The 12,078-nt window shown below is 29.0% G+C and overlaps 2 protein-coding genes across 2 annotated transcripts; one reads left to right on the forward strand and one right to left on the reverse strand.

Moving 5' to 3' along the window:
* The first annotated feature begins 4,491 nt into the window (after nucleotides 1-4,491).
* On the forward strand, nucleotides 4,492-6,198 carry bic (bicaudal). The gene is made up of 4 exons (XM_011500873.1): nucleotides 4,492-4,814; nucleotides 5,315-5,686; nucleotides 5,789-5,913; nucleotides 5,995-6,198. The coding sequence occupies exons 1-3, from the start codon at nucleotides 4,737-4,739 to the stop codon at nucleotides 5,897-5,899; spliced, it is 561 nt and encodes a 186-aa protein (XP_011499175.1). The 5' UTR covers nucleotides 4,492-4,736; the 3' UTR covers nucleotides 5,900-5,913; nucleotides 5,995-6,198.
* A 578-nt stretch (nucleotides 6,199-6,776) lies between these two features.
* Nucleotides 6,777-8,301, reverse strand: LOC105363240 (RING finger protein 37). Its single transcript, XM_011500874.1, has 2 exons — nucleotides 7,647-8,301; nucleotides 6,777-7,578 (listed from the first exon to the last, which is right to left on the reverse strand). Exons 1-2 carry the CDS (start codon nucleotides 8,264-8,266, stop codon nucleotides 6,777-6,779), a joined length of 1,422 nt encoding a protein of 473 aa, XP_011499176.1. The 5' UTR covers nucleotides 8,267-8,301.
* Nucleotides 8,302-12,078: the final 3,777 nt, after the last annotated feature.

The following is a 12,078-nucleotide window of genomic DNA, read 5'->3' on the forward strand; positions in this document are numbered from 1 at the left end:
CACCGTATTACAAAACTTTGTACATAAAATGATAGTTTTATTTGAAATCCTGGTAAATTTCAATTACCGCTTTAATCAATTTCTGATAAAAACAAATTAGATTTCAGAATATTAATACTTTTCGAATTCTTTTATATTAATAATACGGAATTAATATAAAATACGATAAAATGTACACAAATATGACCAAATTAAACAAATTTAAAAATTATTTATTTTATACATTATGTGCGTTTATTCCATTTAAAGATATTGTCATTTAATAAATATCTATTTTAAAAGAAATTAACTGGAAGACGCATAAATTGAAATCTCACTCCCCCTTACTGATTTATCATTCACTTCTACTTCCATTGCATTTTCTATCTTATCAGCAGCTGTTAATATCACAATTTTCAATACATTTTATTGATATCAAATACAATGCATAATACCTGATAATACTAAATCTTTTATGTGCAATAAAACTATCGAATTTTGTTTTCTTGAAACAAAGTGAAAATATAAAATTATAAAATTACGCATTCCGATTTTATACATTTAAAAATGGGACACATCTAGATTAATACTATAATGTTATAAATTGGTTTTTTTATTTCTTATGATTTATATTATAAATTAATTTGAAATCAAAATAAATATTAAAATATGGAATTACGAATATTAATGACTTTTTAACTTATAAACTACTACGATCGAATTATCAGACGACAAATTAAAATATGATCAAATTACTGTTGAAATGGAGTATATACAATATTATTTATATATATGTATAATATCATAACATATATACACACTAATACAAGTTAATATTTCAATTAAAATTAAATAATTAATATGCGTATACGCATTTGAGAAAAATAAGTTTTATATAAATATAATATATTAAGTTCATCAGTACTTTTCATAATTAAATTTAAAATAATAAAATTATTATCGATAAGCAAAATTAATAATAATTAATGGACGTATTTCAAAATGTGTATGAATTCTGCTATGACACAAAAACAAATTTAATTGTTTTTTTTAACATGCTAACTATTATCTAATAGGCTTGACAATACTATCATAGTTTTACTGTAATAAAATGTATTTGAGTTAAAATTGTATTCAAACTATGTTTGACAACTTAATAATATAAGTCCAAATAAAGATAAGATTTATATAGTCATCGAATTACAACAAATATGAAAATATAGACAATGTATCATTAAATTATAGTATAGTATTTGTTTTACGAAATAATATTAAAAGTATTTATATCTAATTGAATTTTTTATTACAATTTTTTAATAATAGCAAGAGTGAGCAAGGTCTCTCCGATAGCATCTTAGGTAGTGTTTTAGAGATTTGACCACAGCTTCCCACTAGCGAGTGGGTTGAATTCCCATTGAGTGTTGTCTTATGAGAACATATTTACTATTTGCTGATGTTCGAGGGTGCCTTGAATGAATAGTCTTTTGAGCGTTGCATCAGCTCCGATGAAAATTAACCACCATCTGAATGCGGATATAAAAAATAGGTTGTGTAGTCACTGACTCCTACGATATGTATCGCAGATGTAGCAAAACACACAAAAATGAGTTTTCGCTCTTAGACCCTTCCAGATTTTTATGGTTAAGGGGCCGGCATAATCCCGTTCACATTGTTTATCGTTCAATGTAGGCTGGATTGGCCATGACTCTGGTGATTTCTTCCAGTGTGGTCCGGTCCACCATAGTGGATGTTCTTAAAGTTAGGATGCATTTATGCCTCCTGCCGATCCGTTTCGTAAGGTTATTAATTTCCACTGAATGTTTTCCAGTCATGCGGTGATAACATATTAATGTGTTGCATACCATTTTGCCAATGTGATTTAGATCATCATATTCCTTCATGAATTGTTGATTCTAACGTTAGTATTCCTGGTTTTGCGAAAATTTCCTTAATAGGCACTGTAATCAGCGACGTGCTATGTTGAATGTATTACTGAGATGATTAGCAAATGAGCTTAGAGGAATCCGAACGATGTACTTCCCGGTTCTATCGCGGGAGTGAGTACTCTTGAAGTGTTCCTCGCACTGTTGTTCTTCAAGTTATACTTATGAGCGTCGCTTGATTGTATTTCTTCCTGAATCCAAACCTTCGTCAGTAATTCATGTTATATAAGTTCGTCATCCTGTCTTGATGCATCGTGTGCTGTGAACTTCCAAGTCTTTATGGAGTTGACAAGTCCTACCACGAGCCATCCAAAAATGGATAGTTGCGCCATTGGCATGGATGAAGAACGGGTGATGACGTGGGGCTTGATGAACTGCTCATACATGTCTACTCCAAGAATGATGTCTACTGATCGAGGTCTTATTTAAAAAGATATTGCGGATCGGCCAATGTTAAGTTTCTCATGAGTTTTTCCAACTTAGCTTTCTCTCTTTTAATTGGATTTGAATTTGAGAAGGCTTGATTGAAACGTGATTGAATTATCAAAGGCTTGTTGTAGTAACGGGCTGTTAGCAGTCCCCAAGTCGGAGGAAGGGAGTCGGTTGTCAGAGGGAATCCTGAAATTAACTGCACTGCTACTTAGAGGTGATGCATTTTTTTTTAACCTTGCTAGTGTCATTGTTGTTCAGGACCAATATATTGAAAAGGTCACGGAACGTTTGGGAGTCGGGCCCCTTGTACCTGTACCTTGTTTGGCGAGACTTCTCTCATGTTGGATATTATCTTAGAGGCTTGGTGAAGTATAGTGATGATTTTACGCATCGTTTTGTATTCTGCGGACTCCTTCTCATGTGGATGAGGCGTTCCTCATGAGGTAGTCGTAATTAAGATGCGCAACTGGCCATGTCGTGGTTATGTACGCTGACTGACTAATCTCCATGGGTGAAAAGGATGACTGACTGCGTCAATGACTGAAAATCTACTAGTCCGCCTCGTACTGCGTTTGCCCTAAATAGCCACGCGGCAGCTTTCTTAGTTGACAACAATAAGCCGATCGTAGCGCATAATCATAAACAATGGAGGTGATTGTGCACTTGTATCATTTCGGATGTATCGGCTTTTCCGAACCTCCAATGACCGTTGGAGATTTTACTTAGAAATTATGACCGTAGAATCATTTCCCCGAAATGATAATCGTTGAGGTTTTTCCTTGAAATGATAGCCATTGCGATTTTCCTTGAAGTGATAGCCGTTGGGATTTTGCCCCAAATGATAACATTCGAGAGATTCTCTGAATCTCGAACACTATTGTGTATCAAATACTGTTATCATAATTAACATCTTTATATATTTAATATTATAAATTTAATAATAATTTATAATAATGTTTAACGTTTAATTACTGCCAGTATTTGAAACAAATTTTTACTGTAATTCATATACTATATGTAAATCACAATAGTTGGTAAGTAAGTTAAGTTAATTTCTTTTAAAAGCAATGAAATAATGATTTAATTTTTTAATTGTTAAATTAAAACAAAATTCAAAAATTAAAGCTACATTATGTATAGGAAAAAGTCTATGTACTAAATTAAATATAAACATATAAATACAAAATATAAATAGTAATAGGGATTTTAATGATTTAATCAAAATTGTTGAGCCACTTTAAAATATATGAAAAGAATTATAATCGATACTACTTTTTGCTTGATATGAATATTAGCGCGCTAAAATCTCCGATACTAAAATTAAGATCAAATTTGTACAAAAGGACATTTAACTTAATTTATTTCAATTTCAAAAAAAAAGAAAAGAAAAAACCTAGCTATAAATCTTATAAAGTAATAATTTATATTGCGTAATATTATTACGTTTAAATAGAATTTATATATTTAAATAAACTCATGCTAAGATCGTACGTACATGCACGCATAACGAAATTTTAAATCAATGAAAAGCGTTTATAAAAATTACAATTGCAACATTATATCACTATTATCACTATCTAACCTAAAATAAAATATTTTATTAATCAAAGATAATCAATAATCAGATGATTTTGTGTTATAGCAAGAACGGGCAATAATATTTAATTTAATAGAAAGAATTGTAATTTTTTTATTGTATATAAACTGATATAAAAGGTATGCCACTATACGTATACGAATTTTCCAAATTATTTATATGAATTTATCGATAAAATTAGGATAACATTTGTAAAAATGTTAAATCGGCAAATTAGCCAGCATGAAGATAATTAAAAGCAGCTACTTACATTAATTGTATATTTTGAAAATTAGGCGAAAAGGTAGAAAACTTTTTCATGGCATGTTCCATCGTTTAATGACATATACCGTTTAACATTTCATCCTCAACCCTAATGTCTTTGTTTTGCTTAATAATTATTTGATAATTATTAATCGCTCACTAACGATTTTTCAACGAACGCGATAATTCTGTTTTAATAAAAGTCACGTGATTATAGGAAAAGAAACTCCTAAATAGTCATATTGAAAAACATCTTAAAACCGGAAATTTTGATTCCAGCAGTCATCTAGCGCGGCCAGAATCTTGTATACATGTATATATGTATCTCTGCAAACTACACTTCCATTTTCCTCTGCTCTCGTCGCTCTCTCGGCTTAACGAAAGAGCACGTGTTTGGCTCTCTCTCTGGTTGCCGGTGTTGCGCATATAGCCGAGTCGCCCTTTTTATTCCGCGCAAGTGGAGATCGTTTAGTCCGCCAAATCTTTGTACGCTTATAACGCGAAGTTTTTCATCTTGCTCGTGCTTCAATTAACTCTCAATCATGAATCCAGAGAAGTTGAAGAAGCTCCAAGCACAAGTGCGAATCGGCGGCAAGGGTACACCCCGCCGTAAAAAGAAGGTAGAGTGAAACGGTGAATTGAAATCATTTTGGCTTTGCTGTCTAATAAACGCCCACGTGTTTTTTATTTTTTTTATTTTAATTATTTTTTTTTTATTTTTTTATTTATTTATTTATTTTTTTTTTTTTTTTTTTTTTTGAGGGGTAATGGATCTCTGGATCGAGTACGTTCATTTTTCATAACTTGTATTGTGCGCTGAATTAAAATTCTCTACATTTAATTTTTTGTTGCATTCGTTACGGGTGATGTGGATTCACAGTATGTACTTTGCACTCAGCCCTATTGTGAAGATCTATTTTAATACTTACTTGTTTGGAAAATTATTTGTTCTTTTCCAAGATGACGAAAATGTCAATCTGCAGTTAATCAACTAATTTTTTTAAACAATCATGGATACATCGTAATTTTTAAAATGCATTCTTTATATTGGTAGTAAATGTATAATATATCTATTGTATGTATTAGACAGATGTTATTCCATTGTTTAATATCGTTCAAGGTTGTACACGCAACTGCAGCTACAGACGATAAGAAATTACAGAGCTGTTTAAAAAAACTGTCTGTTAATACGATTCCTGGCATCGAGGAAGTAAATATGATTAAGGATGATGGGTGCGTTATCCACTTCAATAATCCTAAAGCACAGGCCAGTCTTTCTGCAAATACCTTTGCCATCACTGGTCATGGTGAAATTAAACAAATAACAGAAATGTTACCTGGTATTCTAAGTCAGCTTGGTCCAGAAGGTCTAACTCAGCTAAAGCGATTGGCTAGTTCTGTGGCTGGTAGTGGAGTTAGTAAGGCTGTCCTTGACGAAGACGATGAAGTGCCTGATTTGGTAGAAAATTTTGATGAGGCTAGCAAAGAAGAGGTATAGTTACTATAAAAAATTTTATTTTAATCGTTACTTTAATGCATATTAATCAGAAAATTTGTTAATTGATTTTTATTAAAATTTCTGATATACGTTTAGGTTGCATTAAAGAAAGAAGCTGATGAAGCTCTTACAGCTGAAGAGAAAAAGGAAGCTATAAAAGTAATTGAGGACTCAAAAGATGCTCCTCTTGCTAAACAAGATGTTTAATAACAGTTATGCGGGTAATTTTAATTATTTTAATTGTCATACAATGTTAAAAATGTAATAATTATGTAAAGTTAATATTTTTCTTTGTATGACAGAATTTTAAAGGCGACAGACTCTTGTCAATGAGGTAGGAGATTTACAGTAATTGAAGGATTACTTATAATCTACAAAATATCCACATTTACATTGACATTACAAATGTTGAGACACAAATGAGATAACTTAACACGCTATATTACGAAAAATAATGGTTATAATGCAAATGTGGAAATCAAAATTTTGATGGATGACATTTCTATTACAAATTTTATATTATAATTATAAATAGTCTGCCATGTTCTTACTCGATATTATAATTATTAAAAATATGTTTATGCATAACAAATTTCATTTTTTTCATGGCATTTTCAATTTACATGTAAAATACTATTCGAGGAAAGAGCAATTAAAGTCATTAGAAGTATAACGTGCAAGCAATGTACTTGCTAAAACATGCGATTTTAATCACAAACATTAATTAAACTATAAAATGTGATAAAAATCTGATTATTTACTTGGCCACTTGATTTTGTAGTAATTTATCTTATAAAAACCTGTTAGTAGTCAAGGAAAAGAAAAATAGTTATTTAAGAATGTATTTTTAACATAATTAAAAAAAACCCGATGACTACCAAACTTTTTATTTTTTTTTTTATTTTTTTTTTTTTTTTATATTAACACACTTATGCTTAAAAGTATTAGATATAAAAATTTATGATGTAATCAGTGAAATATAAAATCTAACAACCCATATTTGCTGCTTTTATGTAAAAAAAAATGATAATTTAAATAAATTACTTTGGATACATCAATAATAAATATTCATTTTTAATTTACTTCAATTACATAAATGAAATCTTTGAGGATCGCATGTTTTAAATTCTAATTTACAATTAGTACATTGATTTTTTTTAAGTGATAACAAAGCTTTTCTACATATAATATGTTCACAAGGTAATTTGTAAAAAATTTTTTCTGTACAACATTTACAAGTTGGCATACTAGCAACTTGAATATTTGTATTTAATTTATGTTCAATGATTGCATTCTTTTTAGAAATTTCTTCTTTAGTCAAAATTTTATTTTTGAAGGCAGTCATATTGACTAGTGGTTTTTCGGTTAAATTATTACTTGGATTAGAGTTTTTAATAGACACTACTGGTAAAGAATGTCCATGAAAAGATTTTTTTGAATTATAATATGAACTAGTTTCTTCTTTTGGAAAAGTTCTTTTCAGTTGTTTACCATTATTATTCACAGTACATACATTGTCTGTACGACTTTTAGGTACACAAGATATTACATTTACATTTTTCACATTATTCAATTGTGATATATTTGCACCTAATACTCTAGGTAATTTTTTTATCTCTGCATCATTACTATTTTCAAGAAGGAATTTATCAATTCGTGCCTTCAAAGGAAGAGCAGCTATTGGTTTATGAACATTATTAAAATGAATGCCTGTAAATGGATCTGAAACGGGTCTGCCCCATGTAGCTTCATTGTAACCATACTTTTCTAGTGTTTTTTGATCTATAATTTTACCACTTGGTAAAATAATAGGTTGAGTCATTATTTCAAAAGTAATTGGATCTAAAAATTCTTCCGGTACATTTAGTGAACTGCTTACTTGTTCTCTTTAAATTAATATTGTTATTATACTACAAATAATAATGATAATAATAATGATAAAGCAGATATTTACCTTTCTTTTTTCTGTCTTTGATTATTTTCAATAGAGGTAGTAGCAGTTTTAGAAACAGTTAAATCATTAAATCGATTCATCCATAGTGCCATAACATTCATAGCTATATCTTTCCCACATTTAGGTGAAACTCTTCCCCAAATTTCAACTTTACCTAATGCTGGTACGGAATTTTCAGTTTTTAAAATATTAAGACGTAAAATACTTGCATAGTTTGTAATATTCATCGACTTTATAGAATGCTTAACAAAATTAATAGGTGCAGACATATCTACGTTACATGAAATCTCTCTTTGATGAAACGATATACCTGTTTCTCCTTTCTGCAAGAATGCAGTAGAAATAACAGTGAATGGTTCATTACTTGTATCCGATGATTTAACAGATAACTGAAAACCACATGATTTTTGTGCTCCTACTTGTGGCCAAACAATAACATGACTTATTTGAATGTTACTAATAAAAATAAAATCTATAGTTACTGGAGGTTTAATGCATGAATATGCTAAAAAACCTTTATCAGAATTGTTTACAAGATTAGAAGCTTCATAACCTTCGGTACAAACAGTACTACAAATTACGTCTGTTCGTAAGCATGTATCACAAAAGTTTACCAGCATTATTTGTAAATTTAAAATAAGCCTTATAAGTAAGTAAATATATTATTAATTATATTTCTCTTACTAATATGTGCAAATTACTTAATTACATATCTAACCACAAACGTATGCATATTTACATGCAATTTCACTTCGTTTTTAATAAATCAACTACTTATTCTTCAAATACTTCACTCAGATCATTAAATTAACATGTCATTCCTTTATACCAAATGCATCGAAATATTTGAATACAAGGAATAAGGAATCCAGCTTCTCAATTTCCACGTATTTTTGGATCAAACTTATAACCTATCTCGTGCTATTAATCATAAGCTACTAAGTTATTGTTATGTTTAATAAATGAAAATTTAATATATAAAAAATGTATTTTTAAGATATGGTAAAAATAAAATAATTGAATAAATACTATTGTTTTATAAATATTTTTACTCGTTTTACTAATTTATTTATTACACATGGAATTATACAATAGTATTATAATTAAGTATTTGTATATATTTAATTATAATATATAAATTGAACCAATTGAACTAAATTTATAAAATTTAAACCTATAATTGTATGAAGGTAATAATAGAGCATTTCTAATAAAAATTACATTGATTATAAATGTTCTTAAGTAAAAAAATATAAAGGAAAATCAAACGAAAGCTAAATTGAAAATGTAATTAGAATGGATATAAGAGCTATTGAAAAGATAAAATAATTTTATATGTTGATTACTATTATCATTGTATGAATAAAAACAAAGTTATTAAGAAAATTATTAAATATTATTAAATAAATAATAGAAATGTTTGCCAGTTAAATTATTAGCATTTTCTAATAAAAGTAGATATCAAGAATACATGTACTTTTAAAATAATAAATCTCACAACTGTTCAAGTTTTATAATTTATTAAACCATATTATTTATATGTTCCTCTATTTATTCGTGATCATTTCCCGTTAAATCATAATTATTCTGCTTTGAATAAAACAAAAGAATTCCTTTTTATGTGATCATAAATTTAATGAACTGCATATTTCATAAACATAAGTAAAAAAAAAAAATTAAAAAAAAACAGTAAATTGTTTTTTAGCAAACAATCTTAATGACTCTTATCTAAAATACTTCATTTTTCAAAATTCTTCAAGGAAATATCTTTATAATATTAACATAAATAAATGATAAACTTTAAGATTAATTAATAAATGTGAAAACTATATAAAAAAACATATCAAATATAAGGCAAATAATTCTGATTAAATTTAATAAGTGATAAGAACATCAAGTATACTTCCCTGTAATATTTATTTAATTGTTGATAAGCAACAAATGTTTGTAAGTTGTAAGAAAACAAATGATAATGTAAAAATTAACCAGGGAAATATACGATTATGTTATGAACTTGTTTGTTTTTAAGCACAACCGCAACGCGACGATGCTTTATTTATTATATCAATGTGTACTACGCTTGAATTTTTACACGACAAAAGCTCACTGTCATAGACATTAAAATAACAAAGGTAGAAACGAGTAAATTACTGTTTAACTTAAAGGTGGGTAGAGCCATAAAAATAAGACAAAGTCGAGTGTCTGCCTCTCCGTACGCATTCTATTTCAAAAATTCAGTTTAAAAACATAACTTTGAATAGTCCTTCATTACTTGTAGATTACTTTTTTCCTTCCTCTTCGTCCTCATTTTCTTCATCTTTTAAAGTATTAATAAATTTAGATCGAATCAAGCGTCGATCATATAATTACCAGTTGCCAATTAATTAAATACATTGTAGCAGTCGTATTTTTACAACATTCGTACTAAAGTCTTGTAAAGGACAAAAGTACAGGAGCCCACAGTATGCAAGTTCTATAAATGCCTGTTAAAAGCTAATTTTTCTCACAGTAATGGACTCGTAAGTTCTAGTTAAATGCAACATTAGGTCACGTAATTGTTAGTTGTATAAAATGAGATCAGAAGTGTACAAAAGCAATGTGCAATTGGGCTTCCTGACTTTTGTACATTTATACGCATTGTCGCTGCTGGTAAAAACACAGACTTTGATCACCACTCACAAGCAATAAATAAGTTGCCCCATTTTCATCATTTTTATATTTCAATCTTTTTGTTATAATAAATTCGAAGACTTGTAAACTTGCACCAAATGTGCATCAAATCCCTTAATAAAATAAAATAAAATAAAAAGAAAGAAAAAAAAGTAAGACTATCAGTCACATACATTTATTTAAGTCTTAAACACATTCTTTTCACAAAATACGTTGATAGTAATTTGAGTAAAAAAAGTTAAGATTGCCCCATGCTTTCTTGCTTTTATTTTCTCTCCTATGTTAATAATCCCTTTTCTGTACGTAGTCATGTACGTCTTCTCATCATTCGTACATTCTGATTGCATGTGTAAGTAACAGAGTAATCGTTAGTATCTACAAATTCCATTCTCCTGTGCAAACGTCTATAAATAAATATATATTTTATAATAATTACAAAATATTAAATATCATCATTTTTTTGTCGTTTGCGATGGATAAAAACGAGTGCTGTAGAAAGAAATTTTGTCTTACATACAAAAATGTACGAGAATATATAGATGTCAATTCTTGTGATGTGGATCTACAAGTTTCTGTACAATTTTACACATGTAAAAAACGTGTACACAAATCGACATGTTACCAGCAACGACCACAGTATATCTAACTTTTTACAATACAAAATACAGCTCCTGCATGTATAAACATTAAAACGTGATGTAGTAAAGAATTATTTACTCGTAAGTGTAAAAATGTAATGAGAACCCGTTACACGTCAATCTTTAGTGTTATCAAAACATCTAATTACAAATTTCAACACCTCTTGTTTGACATCCTTGAATTACTGTGAATAACCCTGTTATATGAAACTTCAAAATAATACAATCATAGATGAATTAATGATACCAATTTAATTAATTTAACCGTGACTATACATAGAATGTGACAAATATATACTTATCAACAGACTGTGTGTCATCACGATAAAAATCACGCAAGATAAAAAAAAAGTAAGAAAACAAAAACTACTATATTGTTGTCGAAAAATGGGATTTTTAATGAAAAAAAATACACCTTCACTTACGATTGGACCCAACATTCAGCCTCACGACCAATGTGGCTTCATATACAAACACACTTGAGATATTACACAGGACTTAATAACCTGCTTGCTCGCTTGCAGCAGCTAGAAAAAAGCTTCCACTCCAATACAATCTCATTACATTCTTACGAACTTTTTGATACAGACCCTATTGTTTACCTAACGTTTACACAGCGCGCATTTCTTCCAGGGTCAATAGTCACACGCTTTTTCCTGTTCACCTTATACTTTCGAATTTCGTCAGTTTTAAACTACTGAGCTTTATATTAGAGGAGAGATTAGAGGGAAAATGGAGCGATTCTCTCTAAAAACGAAGAGAGACAATTCGATACAAGATGCGTAAATAATTCAATATTCTCGCGCCATCAATTTAAAAAAAAAATAATAAAATAAAAAAAAAAAAATAAAAAAATCGCAAGTCACGTATTCTGTCATTTTATACTTAAAAAAAAAAAATAAAAAAAAATTAAAAAAAAATTAAAAAAATCAAAAATAAAACGAGCTCTATAGCTGACAATTAATACAGCCTGATTTTAAACTTAAAATAAAGCTCGTTTAACTTCGCTCATCACTTTCGTTGTCAATGTCATCTCGTGTCTTTCTCGTTTCTTAGCTTAGCTATCCAAACACCTTGCATCATAAAAACCATGGGAAAATACAGAATAATTCCGTAGAGGTCAC

The sequence above is a fragment of the Ceratosolen solmsi genome, unplaced genomic scaffold (genome assembly GCF_000503995.2).
Source record: "Ceratosolen solmsi marchali unplaced genomic scaffold, CerSol_1.0 scaffold27, whole genome shotgun sequence".
NCBI lineage: Eukaryota > Metazoa > Arthropoda > Insecta > Hymenoptera > Agaonidae > Ceratosolen > Ceratosolen solmsi.

Excerpts from the sequence above, each read along its gene's own strand:
- bic (XM_011500873.1), top strand. The coding sequence starts at position 4,737 with ATGAATCCAGAGAAGTTGAAGAAGCTCCAAGCACAAGTGCGAATCGGC. Across the intron at positions 4,815-5,314 it reads CACCCCGCCGTAAAAAGAAG|GTTGTACACGCAACTGCAGC; the intron begins GTAGAGTGAAAC and ends ATATCGTTCAAG. Across the intron at positions 5,687-5,788 it reads ATGAGGCTAGCAAAGAAGAG|GTTGCATTAAAGAAAGAAGC; the intron begins GTATAGTTACTA and ends ATATACGTTTAG.
- LOC105363240 (XM_011500874.1), bottom strand. The coding sequence starts at position 8,266 with ATGCTGGTAAACTTTTGTGATACATGCTTACGAACAGACGTAATTTGT. Across the intron at positions 7,579-7,646 it reads CAAAGACAGAAAAAAGAAAG|AGAACAAGTAAGCAGTTCAC; the intron begins GTAAATATCTGC and ends ATTAATTTAAAG.